Consider the following 25,904-nt stretch of genomic DNA (forward strand, 5'->3'; position numbering starts at 1 on the left):
GGGTCCTGAAGGTTGCTGACCCCTGACCTAATGGTATATTTTTTTTAGCTGGATCGTTCTATAAAAACATGAATCAAATCTGAGAAAAGTTTCCACCTGACCTGTTGAATGTTATTGAAGCCAGAAGTTTGCCTTCATACTGTGTTTCTTGCATGCCTTTTGTGGTGTACTAATTGATGTGAAATGAATGCAATGTGGTTGTGTTTGCAGAGGTCAGAGGTCACAGTCTCCAGCATCCAGCTGTGTGTCTGTGAGGAGTGACGTGTCCAAAGACAGACCTCTAAACTTCAGTCATGAACCTGCAGCAACAATGTTCTTCAATCATGGAGCTCAGCTGACCATGTAAGAGAGCTGCTGACTCATTTACGGGTGTTTGAAATTCTGTGACCACTTTGTAATTTTAGTTTATATTTTAAAGTGTTTTTATTTGTAGTTGCCTGTATTTTTATTACACTGTGTGTAACGTGGTGGTTTGTGCTGTTTGGGATTGTTTTGGTGTATTTGTGTCAGAACATCAGATAAATGATTTCATCACATTTTAAAAGAAAGTATCAGGATAATAATCTGAACTGAGTCATCAGAAATAGAAAGATGGTCTCAACAGGCCACTGAGCTGATCTCCAAAGAAATGCAGAAGATTGAAGAGTCCGAGGCTGTTTATTTGTCACAGGCATCGTCATACACGTACAACACAGTGAAATGTGCTGAGCTGCTCCTGTGACTGGACAAAACATTAGAAACAATCATTAAATGAAATAATGAAACATTGTGCAGATGTAATGTTAAAGTGCTTTGTGCCACATTAGCACAGCATGTACTGACAGAGCAGTGCAAGCAGAACAAAGCAAATGAGCAAAGTGATGTAAACAGAGTAACTGAACAGAGTGAGCAGAGTAATATCAGCAGTAATGAAGCAGCAGGATCAGTGTAGCAGCGTGTGACGTCATAATGAATCAGGTATGATCTGAAATATGACAGTGAGACAAGAACATGATGTAAGGTCCTGTTTAAACCCTGATGGTGATGCTATGAGGGGAGCATGTTCTGATTTAGGACTTGGATGGTCTGAGGATAGAAGCTCCTCTCTGTTTGTGTCCTGATGGTGCAGAAGCTTCTGCCTGATTGTAGAAGGAGCTGAAGCCAGCATCATCCCAGAGGTGAAGCTCCTCTGTGCAGTGTGGTCTGGATGTGACAGAGGCCTCGGTGTACTCAGGAGTTTGTACAGAGATCTTCAAAAGAGAGTGTGTGATCTTCCAGAAACCAGTCTACTGCTTTGTTCATCTGAGCATCCAGGAGTTTCTGGCTGCAGTCTACATGTTCCACTGTTTCACCAACAGGAAGTCAGAGGTGCTGAAGAACTTCCTGGGAAAAAAATACAACGAGTCATCTCTGGATGATTTTTTGATGGAAACACTAATAAAATCCTTCAGGAGTAAAAATGGTCATCTGGACCTGTTTGTCCGCTTCCTTCATGGCCTCTGTCTGGAGTCCAACCAGAGACTCTTAGGAGGTCTGCTGGGTCAGACAGAGAACAGTCCAGAAACCATCCAGAGAGTCATCAAGAATCTAAAAAAAAGGAAGACAAAATCCTCTCCTGACAGAAGCATCAACATCTTCCACTGTCTGATGGAGATGAACGACATCTTATTATCTCAGGAGATCCAAGAGTTCCTGAAGTCAGAGAACAAATCAAAGAAACTCTCTGAGATCCACTGCTCAGCTCTGGCCTTCATGCTGCAGATGTCAGAGGAGGTTCTGGATGAGTTGGACCTGAAGAAGTACAACACAACAAAGGAGGGACGACAGAGACTGATTCCAGCTGTGAGGAACTTCAGAAAGGCTCGGTGAGTCCAGATGTGATCATTAATATTATCAGTTGGTGATAGTTTAGTTACTCAGTCATAAACTGCAATCATTTCTTATTTGAGGTCACACTAGGGCTGCCACAAACGATTATTTTTGTGATTATTTGACTAATCAGATCAAAAATAAAACATACAGCTTATTGCACCAGCATGCATCTGCTGTTATGTAACTATCATTAGCTTACAGCTTAGAGTTTTTAAGGTATGTGCTAACTAAAAATAAAGACCAGATGATAGTTTATTAAACTTTTAATGAAATTTGCAGATTGTAGCAACAAACAGAAAGGCCCCCAAAATGTGTGCCGAGTTCTTCAGTGTGATTTCTCCACGGTGAAAGCACACTCTGCTCCACATAGTTATGAAGATCTTTGTTAACCACATTAGCTTCACATTAGTAACTTTGTCCTCGACAGCTCGGCCATCTTCAGAACCTGCCCAGGAATTGAACTGCACATGTGCACTGGCTCCAGACGTGGGGTTGTCCTGCATAGTCAGTGGTGTCAGTAGATCATTAAGTAAAATAATATGTAACTAGATTCCTTTGAAAGAGCAACCATGGACGACAAAGCTGGGCGGAGTCTGCTCTAAGACACCAAATGAGCAAATGTTTGCTGACCTGTATCAGTGATCACCTTTTTGTTGGCCTGGTCCCCCAGTCCTCCCACTCCCCCTGGTCCTCGGTGGATGCTGTCACTTCCTCTGACACTGGCTCACCATTTATGTTGTGTCAAAAATCAAACGTGAAGATCTAATTTACTCTAAACTCTCTGACTGTTACTAATATAGTCATAAAATATGCAACAACCACTGGAGATGGAGATGAAGCTTCAACTTGCAGAAAATAGTTTATTAAAATCAGTTTGAATAAACCCAAGGCTCAGAGCAAAAGAGACAAAAGCGCCCCCAAGTGGTCAGACAATAGACGAACAGAATAAACCCTATCAAAGACAAACACGCTGGAAGCATCTTTTCTAACACTCCAGTATTTATTAGCATTTAGTATAAATTTATTGTGACTTTGAAGACGTTCAGTGTTTCCTTTGGTATAACGGAGGTCTGACTACAGTCCAGTAAACACACTGATTAGGATTATAGATTAAACTGCAGTAATACTTTCACAGTGTGCAGTGATGCACAGGTCCGAGTGGTTTTACACTGAAATTCTCAACAACAGGAAACTATAAGAATTTGTTACTCTAATAATAAACATAGAAGAAGAAAAACATTTTTCATTTAGAGTTGATGAATATAAATGAATTTGAACTTTACAAACCAATCAAAGACAAACTGATCCATGTGAGTTTATAACAATATTCAAAGGCTGCTGCTGGACACAGACAGGTAACATCATTTTGACTTGCTGTCACCTGGATCTGGAGTCATAAACACTGAAGCGCTGAACATTAATACAAGTCTGTTTCTGCCAACTAGTGATAAACCTGCAGATTAATGGCTCAGAAAGCTAAAATGAGCCAATCATTTCTGTGTTTAGTTCCCCTGAAATCAGATGTGATATCAGCAGCTCTGAGTTCATTCATCATTATTGTCCAGTGATGACATTTCTGCTCCGTTTGGTGACAGTCCGCAGATTTTTCCTGAGTGTGGACGTGAACAGTCGTACCTGACAGCAGCAGGTAGCAAACAGAGATCGTCTTTCCAGCTGGAACTCTTCACTGAGCTGAGCTCATTCAAAATGTTCTGGATTCAAGACAGGAAACAGTCCACATGTGTGTCTTCACTCTGACTCTGGATCAGATCTCACTGACAGACTGTGGACATTATGGAAGCCTAAATGTGACACCATCTTCCTCCTTCATCTGCAGATTAAAGCCAAACAAAGATTCTCATTAAAAGTCTGCAGGTCTGAGAGAGACTCAATCGTTGTGTCATGTCAAACACAGTAAGAAGAGCTGAAGCACAGATGTGAAGAGCAGATGTTCATCAGATTATGACCTCACTCTGTTTTGTCTTCATATACATTCAGTCTGTGTTTATAATGCAGACTTTCTGCTTTTATAATAACACATTTTGTATTTTCTATGATCACAGACTGGCTGACTGTGGACTCTCAGGGACTCATTGTGAAGTTGTGGCCTCGGCTCTGAAGTCCATCCCCTCCCATCTGACAGAACTGGACATGAGTGAGAACAAGCTGCAGGATTCAGCAGTGAAGCTTCTGTGTGCTGGACTGGAGAGTCCAAACTGTCGACTGGAGACTCTGAGGTGAGTTCACTGACTGCAGCTGTTGTTGTTTTTCTATATTTCAGATCTTTGATATTTGAAACGTTCTTTAGTTCCTAAATGTTCAGGATGTGTCTGAAGACAAATGTGAAGAAGTTTGAGTGCTTTCAGAAATGTTGTGTCTTTCCAAACGACTGAACAACAGTTTTTCCTCTTGGCTCCAAATAGAAGTGACAGACTTGAGCAGGGTTCATTTAAAGGCTGACAGAAGTGGAGTGGTGACGGGGAGATGTTTGTCAGGACAGCTTTTCAGCCTCCACAGGTTCATGTTGTGCTCCATCAGTCAGTGAAGATCAGTACTGGTGAGGCTGTAGAGTGTGTGAGGGATGTGAATGAGGCTGTTGGAGATCTGATGATAGCAGATAAAAACAGGCTGCAGAGACTTTGAGCTTGTGTGGAAACAGACAGAGAAAAGAAAGACATGAATGTCAAAGCTAATAAAGGTGAAGTTAGGAGCTGTGATGATGTTCATGTATCAGAAGCTGATCGGGCTGCTACAGAGACGACCCACACAGCTGCTGTGGTGAGGTTTGTGTTAAAGCAGAGGAACACAGGCCCACACATGACAGCAAAGCAGGTTTCAGGCTCTGTGAGAGGATTTCAAACAGAAGCTGGAGAAGAGAAAGGACTACAGAAAGAAGGCAGCTGAGACCAGTCCAAGTGTTTCCATGGAGCCCAGTCTAACATTCATTTATACACTAACGTACAGAAGTGAACGGGAAAATGAATCCATAGTTTCAAATGTAGAAATAGTTCTCAGTTCATTTACAGAGTTTAATACAGTTCATGAGGAAATGTTCAAAACAGCAGCTGAGAAAAAATCTGCTTCACAAAGTTGGATCCAATTCCAATAGTTTGTGATGCACTTGAACGCAGCGTGAGCAGTTCACTGCCTAACCCCACAGAGACTGTCAGTCTGGACTTTTCTTTATTTCTATTGGCTGTCAGTGAGATTTCAGAGCAATCAGAGACTGTGGGTCTGTGTATGAAGTATAATTCATGTGCAGTTGTTGAAGTTGTAGAATGAGAAATAGCAGTTTGGGGTATTTCCTGCTTTCATTGTCCTGCTTGTGCTGATGAAAATGTTTATTGACGTGTGAATTCATTCTTCAACGCTCGATTCTGCCTGAACAACGAGAAAACTTTGCTTTGTGTAACAATTCAAAGCACTGAAGCATCGACTTATTTCATTATCCAACAATGAAAACAGGAAACACAGACAACTGGCCTTCAAAGTAAAAGCTGCTCCTTTTGAAACATGTTGGTGGTAAAATGTAAGAAGAGCTGAAGCACATAAATGATCTACATGCCAAAATATTAAACACAGTTGATATATTTGTGTGAGTGTTGTGATTCAGGTGTAGATGTAATAATGTACATATAGCAGAGTTTTCTCTTCTAGATCAGCTGATCAGAGTAAGGCCAATCAGCTCTGAGCATGCTCAGTCTGAGTTATGGAGCCACATACTATGATTCACCATGGCAACGGCATGAGCAGAGGCTCCGTGTGAATCCAGAGGAGCAGAAACATGAATGATGACAGTAGATGATTGTGTGAAAGTGCTGGAAGCAAATGAGTGTGTGATGTTCTTTCAGTGTTGCACTTTGTAGACGCTCCCTGAGCACTGGTCTCACAGCCAGCTGCACATAGAGACCAGTGTTGTTAGTCCAGGTCAGAAGATGACTTGTTGGAATGAAAATGAGCTTGTAGTTTGTCTGCTTTAATAATGTGACTGGAAAAAGGTGTTGGACTTCAAATATGTCCATTTCTGTCACACTTCACCTTTAAAAGTGAAGCCATGTGGTTCCTGGAAGGAAAAACACGACTTTTTCAAGTCTTTGTCCTGTTTTTATGAGAAATGTACGACTTTAATGTGAAACATTCAGAGTTTTTTCTCTTGTTGTGTTTGTTTGAAGCTGCTTCCTGTTGGCTTCAGCTGTTTGGATTTTCCATTTTCTAAACTTCTACATTCTGAACCTTCTTCAGCTCTGAACAGATGATGAAACACTGAATGATGTCAAGCACTTTGTCTAATAAACTTACATCTTTCATTCTTTATACAGATTGAAGAGCTGTGGTTTGTCAGATATTGGCCTTGATTATCTGGCAGCAGCGCTGAAGTCCAACCCCTCGTATCCCACAGAGGTGGACCTGAGTGGAACCTACAGCAACCTGAAGGATTCAGGAGTGAAGCATCTGTGTGGTTTCCTGGAGAATCCACGATGTCGATTTGAAACTCTGAGGTCAGTCAGCATGTTTTAGTTGTGCTGAGATGAATATGATGTGAAAGTTGTGCTGACACTAAACTGCAGACATCAGGCTGATATTATACTGATCCACACTGAGGATCTTCATGGTAAAGTCTGTTTTCTTCTTCTCTGGTTTAGTCCATTGACTGCAGCAGAACAGTGTTCACATTTCAAACAGTGATGCTCAACGTATGGCCCGCGGCCCACACGCGGCCTGCCCACCTTTCCTAATTCAGAGAGAGGGGACCCTGATTAACTGTGTAGCTTCTTCCTCACAGTTCTAAGTATCAGACACAACAATGAATAATCCACAGCTGACTGTTTTTAGCAGGTCAAAGGTCACGGCACACAGCACTCTGTGAAACAGTTTGGAGCAGGAATTCTTGCACATTTACAAACTGACACTGCTGCACGGCATGCTGGGTAATGCTAGCTGCTCAGGTATGGGCGTGCTAACGGCTGTGAGGCTCTGTGGCTGCAGAACACTGAAGAAGAGAAAAGAGAGGTGGAGGATGAAGAAAAGAGGCGGAGATGAAGCAGAAGTTAAGCTCCAGAGAGGAAATGTTTCTGTGTGGGTGGGTGATAGGTTTGTAGCTTGAACCTATTCGCTGGAACGTTGAAGACAATATAATTACACAGCAAGCAAGACACGAAGTAGGCAAAGTTCTTCTTGTTACTCATTCAATTCAATTCAATTTTATTTATATAGCGCCAAATCACAACAAAAGTCGCCTCAAGGCGCTTCATAGATACAGAGAAAAACCCAACAATCATATGACCCTCTATGAGCAAGCACTTTGGCGACAGTGGGAAGGAAAAACTCCCTTTTTACAGGAAGAAACCTCCAGCAGAACCAAGCTCAGGGAGGGGCGGGGCCATCTGCTGGTTGGGGTGAGAGAAGGAAGACAGGATGAAGACATGCTGTGGAAGAGAGACAGAGGCTAATAACAGATATGATTTAATGCAGAGAGGTCTGTTAACACATAGTGAGTGAGAAAGGTGACTGGAAAGGAAAAACTCAATGCATCATGGGAGTCCCCCGGCAGCCTACGTCTATTGCAGCATAACTAAGGGAGGATTCAGGGTCACCTGGTCCAGCCCTAACTATATGCTTTAGCAAAAAGGAAAGTTTTAAGCCTAATCTTAAAAGTAGAGATAGTGTCTGTCTCCCGAATCCGAACTGGAAGCTGGTTCCACAGAAGAGGGGCCTGAAAACTGAAGGCTCTGCCTCCCATTCTACTTTTAAATACTCTAGGAACAACAAGTAGGCCTGCAGAGCGAGAGCGAAGTGCTCTAATAGGGTGATATGGTACTACAAGGTCATTAAGATAAGATGGGGCCTGATTATTTAAGACCTTGTATGTGAGGAGCAGGATTTTGAATTCAATTCTGGATTTAACAGGAAGCCAATGAAGGGAAGCCAAAACAGGAGAAATATGCTCTCTCTTTCTAGTCCCTGTCAGGACTCTTGCTGCAGCATTTTGGATTAGCTGAAGGCTTTTCAGTGAGTTTTTTGGACATCCTGATAATAATGAATTACAGTAGTCCAGCCTGGAAGTAATAAATGCATGAACTAGTTCTTCAGCGTCACTCTGAGACAGGATATTTCTAATTTTAGAGATGTTGCACAAATGGAAGAACGCAGTCTTACATATTTGTTTAATATGTGCGTTGAAGGACATGTCCTGGTCAAAAATGACTCCAAGGTTCCTCACAGCATTACTGGAGGCCAAGGTAATGCCATCCAGAGTAAGAATCTGGTTAGATACCATATTTCTAAGCTTTTCAGGGCCGAGTACAATAACCTCAGTTTGATCTGAATTAAGAAGCAGAAAGTTATGCATGAGGGAGACCTGCCTGGAGCCAAGTGTCGTTCCCCATAGCACTCCTTTTATTGTGGTTACATGAATATGCATAGGGTCATTAACATATGACGTCTACATAGGTATACATGTGAACAAAGAATACTGTTTGTGTGTGTGTGTGTGTGTGTGTGTGGGGGGGGGGGGGTCAGAGTGTGACCCCATAAATGACTTCCCTAAACCTGCTGGTCTGGAAGTCCAACAGTTCATCTAAACAAAAGGCACTTAGCATAAAACAGATACAGCCATGTTTATCCTGCCATAAAACAATAAAACAAGGTACGACCTCTTCCCATGCTCCCAGGATGTAGGCGTGCATTCCAGTGTGGAATACACACCAAGCCTTTGCAGCCTGCTAAAGATCACACATCCTATCAGTACGCAATTGATTATACACCTCTAAGCATATATGGTTAAATATTTCTAAGCATAAATGACAATCAACAATACAAAACCTAACAGCGGGGCTCAGACAGCTCCGCCCACACAGTGACAGTGAAGCAGGTGAAGAGTAATAAATGAAGACGGCAGACAGGATTTGATAAGCTGATGTACAAACATGTAGAAACGGGTCCATACAGACTGAAGCGTGTCTCCTTTGCATCTTCCATATTTGATACTGAGAGTTTCCAGAAGAGCAAACATCAAACACGCCTCCAAACATGTGACGAGTCAGACTGACATCATTTCTACAGAGAACAGTGTGAGCTCTCAGCAGCTCACTTCAATAAGAAGGACAAAGTGCAGCAGGAATGACTAAACCCACTAACAGTCTGATATCCCCGTGTTCCTGTTGTTCTACAGCATCATCATTAATGCTGCTCCACCACCATCACTGCAGCTGACCAATCAGCTTCTGTCACGTCATGTGACGCTCTGTGACTCAGACTGGAGAAATGCTAAATGGCTAACCTGAAGCTAACCTGAGAAACAGTCAAAGTACTGATGATTCCTACAAAGTGTGTGTGTTCAGTATGAGATGAGTGTGAATGAAACCATGGAGGAGCGGGCCGTGGCTGCTCTCACACACGTTTGCTGCAGGGGCGGAGCTACAGAAATGTTCATAGGGGGCAAAATCAAAGCCATTATTGTTGACACATATGCAGCTGTTACATCCTGTAATATGCATCAAATATGGTTCAAATACATTAAATGCATTAAATATACATGTTTCATATAAATACAGTCTACAACGGTGTTTTCTTCAGCCCACATAAGGAAACAGTTGAGTCAGATAAAGACAGAAGGCCTTTTCCACGTCCCTCTGCTCAGTGTTAAAGTGCTGATGATGTTCAAGCTCAGGCAGCAGGAGGGATTTCTAAGCATCCTTCACTGATCCACAACAAAGGTCCAGAGTTTGATCCGTCCTAGTAGGACAGGAAACATACTGATAAGAGTTTCAAAGTGTCTTTGTAAGCAGACATGATTGAAATGAGCCAGTCTGAGTTTGGTTCCTGCAGTTTGTGCTTCATAAACGGAGCTGAAGCAGAGGCAGCGTGTGCCTGCAGGTGAATGTACACTGCTGTTATAAGAGCTGTGGAAACTCAGGTCAAAAGGACGTAACCACACTGCTGACAGTTCCAGGACAGTCACAGAGTTACAGCATGAACTGCAAACATGAATAATGACAGTAGATGTTTGTGTGAAAGTGCTGGAAGCAAATGAGTGTGTGATGTTCTTTCAGTGTTGCACTTTGTAGACGCTCCCTGAGCACTGGTCTCACAGCCAGCTGCACATAGAGACCAGTGTTGTTAGTCCAGGTCAGAAGATGACTTGTTGGAATGAAAATGAGCTTGTAGTTTGTCTGCTTTAATAATGTGACTGGAAAAAGGTGTTGGACTTCAAATATGTCCATTTCTGTCACACTTCACCTTTAAAAGTGAAGCCATGTGGTTCCTGGAAGGAAAAACACGACTTTTTCACGTCTTTGTCCTGTTTTCATGAGAAATGTTCGACTTTAATGTGAAACATTCAGAGTTTTTTCTCTTGTTGTGTTTGTTTGAAGCTGCTTCCTGTTGGCTTCAGCTGTTTGGAGTTTCCATTTTCTAAACTTCTACATTCTGAACCTTCTTCAGCTCTGAACAGATGATGAAACACTGAATGATTTCAAGCACTTTGTCTAATAAACTTACATCTTTCATTCTTTATACAGTGTCTGTGGTTTGTCAGATATTGGCCTTGATTATCTGGCAGCAGCACTGAAGTCCAACCCCTCGTATCCCACAGAGGTGGACCTGAGTGGAACCTACAGCAACCTGAAGGATTCAGGAGTGAAGCATCTGTGTGATTTTCGGGAGAATCCACGATGTCGATTTGAAACTCTGAGGTCAGTCAGCATGTTTTAGTTGTGCTGAGATGAATATGATGTGAAAGTTGGGCTGACACTAAACTGCAGACATCAGGCTGATATTATACTGATCCACACTGAGGATCTTCATGGTAAAGTCTGTTTTCTTCTTCTCTGGTTTAGTCCATTGACTGCAGCAGAACAATGTTCACATTTCAAACAGTGATACTCAACGTATGGCCCGCGGCCCACACGCGGCCTGCCCACCTTTCCTGATTCAGAGAGAGGGGACCCTGATTAACTGTGTAGCTTCTTCCTCACAGTTCTAAGTATCAGACACAACAATGAATAATCCACAGCTGACTGTCTTTAGCAGGTCAAAGGTCACGGCACACAGCACTCTGTGAAACAGTTTGGAGCAGGAATTCTTGCACATTTACAAACTGACACTGCTGCACGGCATGCTGGGTAATGCTAGCTGCTCAGGTATGGGCGTGCTAACGGCTGTGAGGCTCTGTGGCTGCAGAACACTGAAGAAGAGAAAAGAGAGGTGGAGGATGAAGAAAAGAGGCGGAGATGAAGCAGAAGTTTTGCTCCAGAGAGGAGCTGTGTCTGTGTGGGCGGGGCTCAGGCAGCTCCGCCCACACAGTGACAGTGAAGCAGGTGAAGAGTAATAAATGAAGACAGCAGACAGGATTTGATAAGCTGATGTACAAACATGTAGTATGATGGTGGCAGCTACAGAAACAGGTCCATACAGACTGAAGCGTGTCTCAGTCTGAATGTACACTGCTGTTATAAGAGCTGTGGAAACTCAGGTCAAAAGGACGTAACCACACTGCTGACAGTTCCAGGACATTCACAGAGTTACAGCATCATTTGTGACCATAAAGACAGAAAGCTCATCCAAATCCTGGGATTAAAAGTCTGTCCTGGTGGTGTCCAGTCAAACACGTCTCTGTGAAAGCTTCAATCCAACAGGCTCCAAAGTCCTTCTGCTCATTTCCTCGCCGGGTTCTTGATGCTCCTGTACCATCTCTCTGTCATCCTCCTCGCTCCCTCTTTGCACTCACAGTCTTTGTGCATCATTAACACTCACATGAGGAAAACCAAAGTTTTACTGGGCAGAAGATGATCATCAGTGACTCTGTCTTTAAAACACTCTTGTTAGAAATGTTCGACTTTAATGTGAAACATTCAGAGTTTTTTCTCTTGTTGTGTTTGTTTGAAGCTGCTTCCTGTTGGCTTCAGCTGTTTGGAGTTTCCATTTTCTAAACTTCTACATTCTGAACCTTCTTCAGCTCTGAACAGATGATGAAACACTGAATGATATCAAGCACTTTGTCTAATAAACTTACATCTTTCATTCTCTATACAGATTGGAGCGCTGTGATTTGTCAGAGATCAGCTGTGATTATCTGGAAGCAGTGCTGAAGCTCAACCCTTCGTATCCCAGAGAGGTGGACCTGAGCTACCACAAGCTGCAGGATTCAGGAGTGAACCAGCTGTGTGTTCTTCTGGGGAATCCACAACATCAAATTGAAACTCTGAGGTCAGTCTCCACATTTTAGTTGTGCTGACACTGTCGATCTGTGGAACTAAAACCTTTATACAGGAAGTCTGGTTCAGCTCTTTGTAGACCTTCTAATCTCTGATGCTCTGAGTCTTACTCAGTAGATGATGCAGAGTTGTGAAGCCGATGTGGGTGAGGACACTCGCCCAGCTCTAACTACTTTGACGTCCAGGTGTCTTCCCTGCTTGTCCTGATACACCACCAAGGTCTTCTCACTCACCTTTCCTTTGTCCTCGTCCTTCATCGGCCGTGCTGTGTCTTTGTTCCTGCGGTGTTGTTCCCACGATGCAGCGCTGATGTTCCCTCCTTGAATGCACAACAAGTACGGTGCTGGTCTTTCTCGGGTGGAGCAGAGACAGATTGAAGTCTTTCAGGCTTTAGTGCCGACTTCCCTGACAGAGGCTGGACTCCATGGTCTGCACAGGAGGCTTCTACACTGTGTGGAGGTGACTCCTGGACTCGAAGACAGGCTGCAGGTACATGTGTGATGAAGAGGAGCTACAGCAGTGTGATGGAGCTGCAGGTGTGAAGGAAGTCCTGCTGTCCTGTCCCACCCTCATCTTTGCTTCCTCTGTCTTCTCTGGACTTGTCCTCCTGTTTCAGAAACAGCACTGCTTCATGCCGAGGGTGGACGGGAGCGTTGGCTCTGATTCTTTTACCGTCCACCACAAGGAGACACTGATGCTGACCTCCTGATTCATCTGCATGTGTTCTGCTTCACACTGCTCACCTCCACCAAAGACTTCACAAACATCTTCTTTCTTTGAGTCCAGTTTGTCCCACAAACACTTCCAAATCTCCTCCTCTGAGATTCTGCAGCTTCTTGCAGTGTGACTCAGCTGACTTCTGACAGACCACAGACTGGCACAGCATCCACATGTGTCTCCTTTCAAACAGGCTCTTGATGTTTCCTCCCACATCATTCTGGCCTCTCAGTCTCCTTTGTTCTCCAGCTCTGTAGCTCCAGCTGGTGAAGCTTCAGTTTTCCATGTTGGTAACAGTAAACTACAGCCTCTGCTGTCAGCTGGGTAACTAAACAGAGCTGCAGCACGTCTCTGCGGTGGTGCTACATCCAGCCTGCAGACGGCCGTCTACATGTTGTAGTGGTTTACAGTCACCAGGGGGCGCTGTCCCAGCCATGCAGGCAGTGGGCTGCTCTGCTTGTGCTGTTGTTGGTGAAGCTGAAGTGAAAGCGAGAGTTAAAACACTGAACAGTGTCCACTGAGCTTCTCATGCTATTCTCATGCTCAAAGAAGTTTAACAGGAAGGACGACTCGTCCATCAGGCGTCCAGCTGTCCGTGACCGTGTCCACAGCAGAGTGTGATCGAGGCTTCATGCTAACACGCACACATGAAACTAATACCACCACGAGCAGCTGCTCAGTGGATTTGGAGGACAAATGTCTGCAGCTTCTCACAGGCAGTATGCAGAATGTGGATCTCCACAAAGACTGTGGAGAGCTCGTCCCACACTCTAAATCCAAACTTGTCTGCACAAAACTTCTCACACGTTCCCGTCACAAGTGTCTTCTAAGTGAAGCTACCAGGTTCAGGTCCAGCTTGTTTATCTGGAGCTGCAGGAGATGATCCATCCTCACAAAGCAACACAGCAGATATGCAAACACACAACACAACCAAAGGATTCTCTCTGCATGTCTGTGGCTGATGCTGCTGGAACGAAGCTGTTTGAAACCTTGTTGTTCTGCACTTTGGGACCAGAAGAGGAAACTGAAGCTCTGTGCAGAGGGTCCAATGGAAGCAGCCAAGCGCTGTAAGTGTCTGCTGTACAGGGATGCTGGTTCAGCTGTGGCTCAGTTTCACAGTGTGACTCAATAAAAGCAGCAGGAAATCAAAGCTTGATGCTTTCATCAGTGTGGAAATAAGAAAGTTTCCTGTGACAGACGCTGGAGCTCTTTCACTCTCAGCTTCACAGTTTCAGCTTCAAACTTCTTCCAACATGTTTCTAACACGGCCACATTCCACCTTAATGGAGCTGATATCTTGTGCATCAGCACATTTTCTAAAGGCAGCGATCACATCTTTAGTTTTGGATGTTTAACTGCAGATTGTTTATGTGTTTATAGCACATTAATTACAGCAGCAGCGTTGACCACAGTGCTGTACAAGAATCCAAAATAACTATTAAAATAACTCCTAATATTAATATCACACATCAAATATCAAATAACTCTCATGCTGTATTAAAAGCCAGTGAATACAAATGTGTTTTCAGAGCAGATTTACAGAGACTGACAGCAGGAGCTGGGGCTGTTCGATAGAACGATGTATATATGATGACCATATGAAAACGTCTATCGTTTCATATCACGCTCTTTGTTTCCTGCTTATGTGTTTGTGTTTTCCAGATAAAGCTTTCAAAATAAATCTGAAGATCCTGTTGAGAGTTTTCAAAATAAACACAATACAGTACTGCGGTCGCTCGTTTATCGAGTTACGTTCTAAAAATAAGTCTCAGAATGAAGTATCAGCTTTATGTTTTACAAGTATTATAGAAGTTTTAAGGCAGTTAAACCCTCACTGCACACTTTCTACACTTTTCTCAGACAGGCATGAACATTTTCACACTTTTCTCTCTTGTTTAAACAAAGTTCAAACCTTCATAGAAAAATAAGTTCATTATTAAAGAATGAAAGCAAAGTGTTTCTGAAATGTGTCAAATCAGCCTTTGCTGGCATTAAATGAGCTTCTGTGTGAGGAGCACTCGTCCATGGCCTGGGCTCCTCGCTGTCAGGTAAAGTTTCATAAAGCTTTTGAGTTTTTCTGCAGATAATGTTGGTGTCCAGCACGATGTTCTTTTTCCTGCGGTCACTGAGCCACAAAGCCAAAGCTGACTCCATCCTTACGATGTTCTTGTTGTGGACAGTTACAACCTTTTTGCCTCCTTGTTGAAACTATGATGGTCAGCATCTTCCTCTGCCTTTGGCTGCTACCACAGGTGCAAAACGTCTCGTCATCATTGTTGTTTGTTGGGACAAAACGTACAAACATACAGTGCAGCACTGCAGAGTCACACTGCTGTAAATTTGAACACATTCTGTACTGTACAGGAGACACGGCACGAGATTGGCTGACAATGGTCTACAGCCAATCAGGACGCAGAACACAACGCGCTGTAAAAAACAAAAACATGCAAAATTGCACAAAAAAGATCAGCGAAACAGCGAGGCCGCCAAAGGTGAACTGTGTTACAGCGAGGGACCAGCGTATATGTGGTTGTTGGGACGATAAATGTCTTTGAGCTTGTGTCAGAAGACGAGCTGCAGCTTTCTGGACCAGCTGCAGTCTTGCCAGGCAGGTCCCACTAACTCCAACATATAAGGAGTTACAATAATCCAGCTGGGACGTCATGAAAACGTGGATCGCCCGTTCAAGGTTTTTAAAAGATATAAATGATCTCACCTTAGATAAAAGCCTCAGTTTGAAGAAAGACCGCTGTACAACTGAGCTCAGCTGTTTTTCAAATTGCTGTCAAATATAAGCCCCAAATGTAATAATGCGATTTAATAAAAGAGCTGAACCAGTCTAATAGAGCGCCCTTGATGCCGCCATGCTCCAATGGTGAGGTCAAGATGCTGTGGTCAACAGTGTCAAAGGCAGCGGTCAGATCCAAAAGCACAGCGGAGTCTCCTGATCAGTGGCTGATAAAAGATCATTAAGAACTTTTCAAAGTGCAGTTTCAGTGCTGTGAAGAGCTTTAAAACTAGACTGAAACCTTTACAACAGATTGCAGCTGAACAAATATAATCTTTTACAAAATCTTCGACAGGAAGGGAAGCTTTGAAATAGGCCTGAAATTTGAGCGGACAGAGGATCCAGATCAGGTTTTTAGTACAGGCTGTACAACAGCATGTTTAAAACAGGCTGTACAACACCTGAACTAAGACTGCTGTTAAAAATCGCTAAGATGTCGGAACCAACAACCTTTAAAATCTTTTTAAACACATGTTGGAACAACTTCATTTGGACAAGATGTCTTTATAGCATCACATCATTCCTCCACCTGATCAAACCACACAGGCTCAAACTGATCAAAAACAGCTGAGCAGGTGAATATTTTAGCCCCGGTGCGATCTCGGGCGAGAGTATCGATGATGGCCAAAGGGCAGCGTCCAGCTCTACGGCCGCTGAAGAGCAGACTCAACAGACGCGCGTGATGTGGATCCTACTGCTCTAAAACTGGAGCTTCTTCAATCCATTAAAGAGGACATTAGTACGCTGTTAAAAGAAGAACTCAGAAATGCATTGAAAGAAGATTTTGACAATATAAGGGCTGACGTGCAAGGACTGAGAAATGAGATCGCTAACAGCATGGCGGCGACGTGCGGCGAAGTTGATGGAGTAAAGGTTACAGTGAAAGAAGCTGAGGATGGGCTGTCAATGTGGAGCGATGAGGTGACCACCCTGCAGTCTACAGTAGAGAGTATGAAGGAGGAGCTGTCTGACCTGAAGGATAAATGTGATGAAGGCAGGAAGCGGAGAGCTAACATCCACATCATAGGGATCCCAGAGGGCCTGGACTCGAGCTCCTCCACGGCCGTATCCGTGCTACGACGTGAAGTGCTGGGTATGGATAAAGACGTTATTGTCGACCGCTCACACAGGAGCCCTATCCTGAGAAAGCCAGCTGGTAACCCGCACGCCGTCATAGCCGAGCGTCACTACTACCAGGATTGTGTGGCTACGCCGTGCCAGGGCCCAAGCCCCGCTTGAGTTTAACGGACAACCTATTGCAATATTACGACTGGGCGATATGACCCAAAGTTCATATCTCGATATTCTTTAGCTGGATGGCGATATACGATATATATCTCGATATTTTTAAAGCCAGAAAGTACGAACAAAAAGAGAGTTCTTAGTCAAAGCTGTGTCCCAAATCTCACACAGGCACATTTATTAACATACAGCGTAGATGTACATGAAACAATTACTCAGAAATAAATGATCAGCATTTATTAAATAATAATGCTCCATAAATAAAAGAAAACTGTTGTGTTTGTGCATAACAAAAAGCTCACAATCGTGCAGTCAAAATGTAAACAGACGCTGAGCATAATAACAAGCAGCTGCTCTGTTCCCAGGTTCTACTGCGTGACTGACAGCCTGGAGTTTGAAACACTCTTTGTAACCGTGTCTCTTACAGGTGCCATTTATGGTCCTTATACACACTCAATACAGTAATATTACGTTGAAGCAGAGTACGTATCACTCCGCGAGGCTCCTCGTAGCTGTAATGCTCCAACAATCCATCAAGCGGTGCGGCCTCGTAGCTGAGCAAAGTCGTACCAAAACATCTTTTGAAAGGTTTCTGAGCGCCGTGTAGCACATAAAATCGGTTCGAGGTCAGTAAGCACAACCAGAATTCATCCATAAGCCGCACTGTCGATTTATGAGAAAATTACAGGATTTTAAGTGCAGAAAATATAGTTTATGGTTTTCCTTTGATCTTAGCAAATATCTACGCCTCTAATTGGGACGATCACAGATTTTTCACTAATGTCTTTGCGCGGCTCCCCAATATGTCATCACACAATATCATCTTTGAGGGAGACCTAAACTGCTCATTATCTGCTATGGACCACAGTTCACACAAAAGTACACTTAGTCCAAAGTCAACATGCGTCATTCAGAGCTTTCTTGATAATTATGGGCTGGCTGATGTATGGAGATTTCATAATCCTGCTTCACATCAATACTCTTTTTTTTTTCTAATGTCCATAAAACATATATTTGTATAGAAAAACGTCTCCCTTTAGTTACAGAATGTGATTATAAGACTCTGGTGATTTCTCCTCTTGTTTTTTCAATGTGTATTCCTGATGCCTGCTCCAACTATCAGCCATGGAGATTCAACTCAGTGTTGTTAGCAGATGAAGAGTTTGTCAGTTACAAAAGGTCTCAAAGAGATTTTTTTTCTATCAATCAGACCCCAGAGATGTCATCATCAGTCATTTGGGAATCTCTAAAAGCATCTGAGAGGCCAAATAATTTCATTTTGTGCCAAACAAAGTGCAACACTGAAAGAACATCATCCATAAATATTGAGTAAGAACTGGACTCTCATACAGCGAGACTCAAATGCCTTTAAACATCAGCTTATCCTGCTGATCCAAGTCCAACACTGAGTTTGTAAAAACATGTTTGTCAATCATTTTGTTTGGTTTCTGAGGAAAAAGATTCAATAACTTGCTGCTAATACACAACATTTCATCATATTTCCTCATAACCCTCTTTTGTCTGACCATTTGATCCCATTTGAATTTGCAATAAAGGATCCACAGAGTTTGGTGACAATAATGACAGTAGATGTTTGTGTGAAAGTGCTGGAAGCAAATGAGTGTGTGATGTTCTTTCAGTGTTGCACTTTGTAGACGCTCCCTGAGCACTGGTCTCACAGCCAGCTGCACATAGAGACCAGTGTTGTTAGTCCAGGTCAGAAGATGACTTGTTGGAATGAAAATGAGCTTGTAGTTTGTCTGCTTTAATAATGTGACTGGAAAAAGGTGTTGGACTTCAAATATGTCCATTTCTGTCACACTTCACCTTTAAAAGTGAAGCCATGTGGTTCCTGGAAGGAAAAACACGACTTTTTCAAGTCTTTGTCCTGTTTTTATGAGAAATGTACGACTTTAATGTGAAACATTCAGAGTTTTTTCTCTTGTTGTGTTTCTTTGAAGCTGCTTCCTGTTGGCTTCAGCTGTTTGGAGTTTCCATTTTCTAAACTTCTACATTCTGAACCTTCTTCAGCTCTGAACAGATGGTGAAACACTGAATGATTTCAAGCACTTTGTCTAATAAACTTACATCTTTCATTCTTTATACAGATTTATGGACTGTGGTTTGTCAGAGATCAGCTGTGATTATCTGGCAGCAGCACTGAAGTCCAACCCCTCCCATCTGAGACAGCTGGACCTGAGCAGGAACTACAACCTGAAGGATCCAGGAGTGAAGCATCTGTGTGGTTTCCTGGAGAGTCCAGGATGTAAACTTGAAACTCTGAGGTCAGTCAGCATGTTTTAGTTGTGCTGAGATGAATATGATGTGAAAGTTGTGCTGACACTAAACTGCAGACATCAGGCTGATATTATACTGATCCACACTGAGGATCTTCATGGTAAAGTCTGTTTTCTTCTTCTCTGGTTTAGTCCATTGACTGCAGCAGAACAATGTTCACATTTCAAACAGTGATGCTCAACGTATGGCCCGCGGCCCACACGCGGCCTGCCCACCTTTCCTGATTCAGAGAGAGGGGACCCTGATTAACTGTGTAGCTTCTTCCTCACAGTTCTAAGTATCAGACACAACAATGAATAATCCACAGCTGACTGTCTTTAGCAGGTCAAAGGTCACGGCACACAGCAGACAGTCAGAAATATTCTAACTCTGATCATTTATCAGTTGTGACACTGTGAGACTTGATCAGAGGTGTGATCATCACAGCAGAGGCCTTTGTGTCAAAGTCACTGAGGATCAAACAGAAACACATGAAGCAGATTTTCCTCTTCTGGCTTTTTATAGCAGATAACCTTCAAAATATTCTGCAGTCGATCAAAAACTGAAGCAAACCATGAAGCAACATGTGAACATGAGCTGATGCTGCTGAAGTGAAGCAAAGTTACAGAGGTTTGATTACAGACACAGCTGAGAGTTTGTAATCTGTCATCATTTTAAAAAGTTTCCATGGAACAGCAGAAATGAGGCTTTACTGTCAGAGGCCGACAGCACTGAACACAACAGCAGACTGGTGGCTAATAAACAGTGAATGATGCAGAAACAGATGTTTGAAGCTGTTCTTGGAGTACACTGAGAGAGAGAGAGCTGTGCAGGCAGGAACAGCCAAAGTCAGAGAGAATTCATGAGCATATTGATCAAACGTGAAGCAGAGTTTGGATCTTCTTTTGCTGCTGCTTCACTCAGTTTTGGTTGGAGACAGATGAAACCTGCAGCTTCAGGATCTGTGAGCTGTCCACTTTCAGCCCCGACGGCGTGTCCGTGTACGTGCCGTGGAGTGAACGATCCACGCTCTGTGTTTCCATCTTTGTGTGTTTAGCTGCTCTCATTTACTGTTTTATCTGTTTGCTGCTTGTTGAAATAGTTTGTGAGCTTTAACCTGAGATTCTGGCAAAATACATTTATATTAAACATCGATTCAGGATTGAATGAATCAACATCGTTTTATTCAAATTAAAACCATTTAAATGGGAACATGAATTTTTTACAGCCGCCTCTAATGCTGGGTAATGTCAGCTGGTCCATGTGCAGCTGGCTGTGAGGCTCAGGGAGCGTCTACAAAGTGCAACACTGAAAGAACATCATCCATAAATATTGAGTAAGAACTGGACTCTCATACAGCGAGACTCAAATGCCTTTAAACATCAGCTTATCCTGCTGATCCAAGTCCAACACTGAGTTTGTAAAAACATGTTTGTCAATCATTTTGTTTGGTTTCTGAGGAAAAAGATTCAATAACTTGCTGCTAATACACAACATTTCATCATATTTCCTCATAACCCTCTTTTGTCTGACCATTTGATCCCATTTGAATTTGCAATAAAGGATCCACAGAGTTTGGTGACAATAATGACAGTAGATGTTTGTGTGAAAGTGCTGGAAGCAAATGAGTGTGTGATGTTCTTTCAGTGTTGCACTTTGTAGACGCTCCCTGAGCACTGGTCTCACAGCCAGCTGCACATAGAGACCAGTGTTGTTAGTCCAGGTCAGAAGATGACTTGTTGCAATGAAAATGAGCTTGTAGTTTGTCTGCTTTAATAATGTGACTGGAAAAAGGTGTTGGACTTCAAATATGTCCATTTCTGTCACACTTCACCTTTAAAAGTGAAGCCATGTGGTTCCTGGAAGGAAAAACACGACTTTTTCAAGTCTTTGTCCTGTTTTTATGAGAAATGTACGACTTTAATGTGAAACATTCAGAGTTTTTTCTCTTGTTGTGTTTGTTTGAAGCTGCTTCCTGTTGGCTTCAGCTGTTTGGAGTTTCCATTTTCTAAACTTCTACATTCTGAACCTTCTTCAGCTCTGAACAGATGATGAAACACTGAATGATTTCAAGCACTTTGTCTAATGAACTTACATCTTTCATTCTTTATACAGATTGAAGGGCTGTGGTTTGTCAGAGATCAGCTGTGATTATCTGGCAGCAGCACTGAAGTCCAACCCCTCCAATCTGAGAGAGCTGGACCTGAGTAATGACTGGTTTTCGACTAAGAACAACAAGCTGCAGGATCCAGGAGTGAAGCATCTGTGTGGTTTCCTGGAGAGTCCAGGATGTAAACTTGAAACTCTGGGGTCAGTCAGCATGTTTTAGTTGTGCTGAGATGAATATGATGTGAAAGTTGTGCTGACACTAAACTGCAGACATCAGGCTGATATTATACTGATCCACACTGAGGATCTTCATGGTAAAGTCTGTTTTCTTCTTCTCTGGTTTAGTCCATTGACTGCAGCAGAACAATGTTCACATTTCAAACCTTCAAAGAAGAAGAAAAATCCTCCACTGGAAAATTCACTGTGAAACTCTCAAACTCTTCATTGCACCTTAAAGTCTGTCTGACACTGAAATCCAAAGCAAAATGTGCGTTTGCTTTACAGACAGCAGTCCAACACAAACATACACACATCATCCAAAACACAGTCCAACATCCAAATCTCCTCCACTGCCAGCATGAATGATGGGAAAGAGAAGGAGGAACACTCTGACATTCAGGGTTAGAATGAGTTTCATCAAGCAGACTGTGAAGATCAGAGCTGCATTAGAAAGCTTACATGAATGAATGAGTGGACAGAAGTGGACAGAGATCATCTGAAGCACTTCAAAGGCTTTAAATCAGCACATTTCTCTTTATTCTTTATCAACTCTGTTAGTTTCTCTCAGTTTTCTGTGGAATGAAGCTAACAGCAGGCTAATAAGATGCTGACCAATAGGTTTCTATTAAAGGTTGTAATTTGTATATGAAAAAGTGCTTTGGCTCAGCAGGGATCAGCTTACAGGTAGAATACAGCTGCTGGATGGGATTAGCATGTCATAGCTATCTACCAAACTGCTAACTGGGGGATTTCAGGCCATCTATGGATCATTTTTGCTAACTGTTTATTCAGCTTAGGCTCACAGGGCTGCAGCCTGTGCCCTAGCTGTCATAGGGCAAGAGGCGTGGTCCACCTGCACAGGTGAGCAGTCCATCACAGGGCCAACAGAGAGCGACAGAGAAGCACTCCCTCACATCCACACCTACAGCCAATGTAGAAGCACCAATGAACCTAAGCAGCATTTCATTGGACTGTGGGAGAACATCCAACCTCCACAGAAAGGCCCAGCTGACCAACAAGCTTCAACCTACAACCTTCTTGCTCTAAGGCACTAGTGCTAACCACTTTTGCCCATTTCAGCCCAAATCCTGCATCTTCCTGTTTCTGACTCCAGGCCAGCTCCACTAACACTTTCTCATCAGACACTGCCACCTAGTGGAGGAAGTCTTAGTTCCATTTGAAGCTTCAGATTACAGTTAGTTCCTTTACAAAGAGGTGGAGGTGGTGGGGCCACAGCACCATCATCACTGAGTGCCATAGGACACTTAACCTTTGTTTCCATATGCTGGGAACTTCCTGTTGTTCCAAGGAGGACTGGAAAATGTGTGAAAATCTCCCAGTCAGTTCCTCACAGCACACTTCAATCATTTCCCTCCCACAGCATCAGGACCAGGGCTTTTTCTCTCTTTGGTCCCACTAAGAGATTTCCACACAAACACCTCATCAGTGGGACTCTCAGAGCTACCAGCCCTTTGCTACAATCACAAAGCTCTTCATTGAAATCAATGATATCAAAGCTGGAATCAAATGAGTCCAAGTCTTCTGCTGATTCAGCATCACATTCATCTTTGCTCCTTGTTCTGCATCCCCACCATGGACTTCATTCCTTTCCAAGCCAGCCTTGAGTGTCCTTTATTCAGCTCATCCTCTGCTTTACTTTTACACCTGATTTTAGCTGCTTTATCTCTCTTTCAACAGGTTTCTGTGCCTCAATCTTTTTCTTCTCTCCCTCATAACAAGACAGCTTCTTCTGCCTGAGAACATGTTGGAGTGATTTACTAATCCAGGGCTGCTTATTGGGGAAAATACTTCCTGTTTCCAAAGTAATCCCCATTTTTCCCAGAAAGAAATGTCAGTAGAAATCGATGATCTAAGTGAGAACATGAGCCTTTAAAAAGTCCCAGTGGGTGCAGTCAAAGCAGTCCCTCAGTCCCAGTATAGAGTCTTTGGTCCAGACTGGAACAGCTGTGTGCCCAGTTTGAGCTCTCTTCAGTGCTGTGACCTGACAGACCCAGAGGGGCCATCACATCACATTTAGAAGCTCCCCTGATGGAGCCACAACACATGTCCAATACTTAGTCTGTCTTGTTGGACCAACTGGAAGAAAAGATTCAAGGACTTAGTCACAGAACAGAGATTCAAATCTCCAAAATCCAACTGGCTGCATCAGGACATATAGTCTGAAACTCTGCACAGTTTCCTGTTTGAAGCTGCTTCCTGTTGGCTTCAGCTGTTTGGAGTTTCCATTTTCTAAACTTCTACATTCTGAACCTTCTTCAGCTCTGAACAGATGATGAAACACTGAATGATTTCAAGCACTTTGTCTAATAAACTTACATCTTTCATTCTTTATACAGATTGTGGGGCTGTGGTTTGTCAAAGATCAGCTGTGATTATCTGGCAGCAGCACTGAAGTCCAACCCCTCCCATCTGAGAGAGCTGGACCTGTGGGGAAATAACCTGAAGGATCCAGATGTGAAGCAGCTGTCTGATCTTCAGCAGAGTCCAGACTACAGACTGGAGACTCTGAGGTCAGTAGAGTGATGGAGTGAGTGGGTGGTGCTGTCAGCAGTATTGTACTAAACACAGTCAGTATGAAACAAAGATCCAGTGTTTCCTGTAAAGCTGCAGCTTCTCAGTGAAGCTGTGAGAGGAGAACGGTGACAGGCTTCAGGATTGGACACAAACACTTCCTGTTTCTCACCTTTATGGTCACCATAGTAACGGCTGACACGCTCTGATCAAACACTGTCAACAGCCAATCAGCTCTCTGAACAAAGCAGCACGCAGACCAATGACTGCATTGATTTCCAAGTTTAAAGCAGTGAAGAACACAGTCTGTAGGTGAGGAAGAATTTAGTGAGAGCAGATGTTTGGATGGAATTCCTCCAGTTAACAGCTGGAACCGTCCATCTGGATTGTTGGGCTTGTTGTTGGGGTTCCTACAGAGCTCAGAGTGGACACACCAAGGTTCTTCTAATGAATGAAAGTCCAAACTCAAACTAGGAGGGAAAAACATTTTCAGCAACTTCAATAAAAATCCAAAGATTAGAAAAAGTGAAGCAACAATGAGTCCTAGTACAGTCCCAGCACTGACGTCCCTGCTGCTCTTTATACTGGATGTGCTGCATCACTGACTGACAGCTGATGAAGAGTCTCTGGAAACACTCGTTTATCTCCTCTGCTCTTCCTCCTTCTCTCTGCAGGTGGAGGTGATGATGGTAAACAGGACGGTGTGTGTGCTGAGAGAGGAGCAGCTGTGTCCTGATGATCCAGAGAGGTTGAAGCAGCAGCAGCTTGTGTGTAGAGACGCTCTGACTGGGCCATGTTACTGGGAGGTGGAGAGGAGAGCTTCATCCAGCAGTGACTGACAGAGGAATGAAGTGCAGATGACTGTCAGTGCTGCAGAGTGAACTGCTCTGAGAACAGCTCCACTGTCAGACACAATGTAGAGTCCAGCATCAGCCCTGTGTGTCCCTCTGGATCTGACAGAGGATCATCAGTGTATCTGGACTGCTCTGCTGCTGCTCTGTCCTTCTACAGTCTCTGCACAGTCTCTGTCTCACTCTGGAAAGATTTTACAACTTGTTGTAATTACAGAACGTTAATATAATATTCAAACATGTGATCTTCTCTTTATTTCTGAATCTTTACCAAATAAAGAAAAACCAAACTAACAAACAGAAGCTGTCGTGTCCTTTTTCACCACATCTGTGAATCTTTTCTGTGTTTTTCCTCTTTTCCTCCTTCCTGCAGCTCCATCTTCATCATTCTGTGTCCAGTATATGTGAACACGTCCAAAGCATCTGAGCCTCATGTTACCCGTTTGTGTGAGTTACGCCTGTCGTTGTGTTGTGGTGTATAAATAAGGGGCAGGAGACAGCGCTGGATCTCCGAGTTCTTTACTCTCAATTTCTGCAACATCTGCAATATCTAGAAATGCAAACCTGTGAGCTGTGTGTGTTGTGCGTCTGCTCGGCCACCTCTCCTCCGGCCGTGCTGGAAGCAGCTGTGCGTTTGACAGTTTTATCGACTCGACAATAATCGAACAAATTAAATGTTCAAAAATATCAACTTAAGCACTTCAAAGTCAACAAAAAGCTTAAAACAATGAAATAATATTTCACTGACAAAACAACAGCTCATAAGAACGATACACAAAATAATACAGAAACAAACAAATAAAAGTTATTAACCAGGATCCATGTTTTTGTCACAAACACTGAATCAGCTGATTCACTCTTTATGTTTCTGAGTTTGTTTTGTGATTATAGTTCTGGTTTCTGTTTCTGTGTCTTCACTGTGTCCCACGTCTCCTTACTTTGGACTCTGTGTTATATTTCCTGTTTTACTTTGACAGTCCTGTGTTACTGTTTCCTGTCTCGTGTGTGTAATTGGTCCCAGCTGTGTTTCCCTCCTGCCTCCCGTTCCCTGATTACTAAACTGCGTCCACGCCGCCGGCGCTCCTCTCCACAGCTGGATTCCAG

The 25,904-nt window shown here is 43.2% G+C and overlaps 2 protein-coding genes across 2 annotated transcripts in view; both read left to right on the forward strand.

Annotated features, from left to right (window-relative positions):
* LOC113017716 (NACHT, LRR and PYD domains-containing protein 12-like) overlaps window positions 1-25,904 on the forward strand; it is a 1,242,929-nt gene that overhangs the window by 1,064,043 nt on the left and 152,982 nt on the right. The gene's annotated exons all lie outside the window — the stretch shown is intronic.
* Window positions 1,716-24,596, forward strand: LOC145423982 (ribonuclease inhibitor-like). Its single transcript, XM_080296823.1, has 6 exons — window positions 1,716-1,844; window positions 2,279-4,088; window positions 6,171-6,350; window positions 11,884-12,057; window positions 18,921-19,097; window positions 23,775-24,596. Exons 2-6 carry the CDS (start codon window positions 3,814-3,816, stop codon window positions 23,959-23,961), a joined length of 993 nt encoding a protein of 330 aa, XP_080152949.1. The 5' UTR covers window positions 1,716-1,844; window positions 2,279-3,813; the 3' UTR covers window positions 23,962-24,596.

Source organism: Astatotilapia calliptera, chromosome 23 (genome assembly GCF_964374335.1).
Source record: "Astatotilapia calliptera chromosome 23, fAstCal68.1, whole genome shotgun sequence".
NCBI lineage: Eukaryota > Metazoa > Chordata > Actinopteri > Cichliformes > Cichlidae > Astatotilapia > Astatotilapia calliptera.

Coding starts and splice junctions, on each gene's coding strand:
- LOC145423982 (XM_080296823.1), top strand. CDS start 3,814: ATGACCTCACTCTGTTTTGTCTTCATATACATTCAGTCTGTGTTTATA. Junction 4,089..6,170: donor TGTCGACTGGAGACTCTGAG/GTGAGTTCACTG, acceptor TTCTTTATACAG/ATTGAAGAGCTGTGGTTTGT. Junction 19,098..23,774: donor TGTAAACTTGAAACTCTGAG/GTCAGTCAGCAT, acceptor TTCTTTATACAG/ATTGTGGGGCTGTGGTTTGT.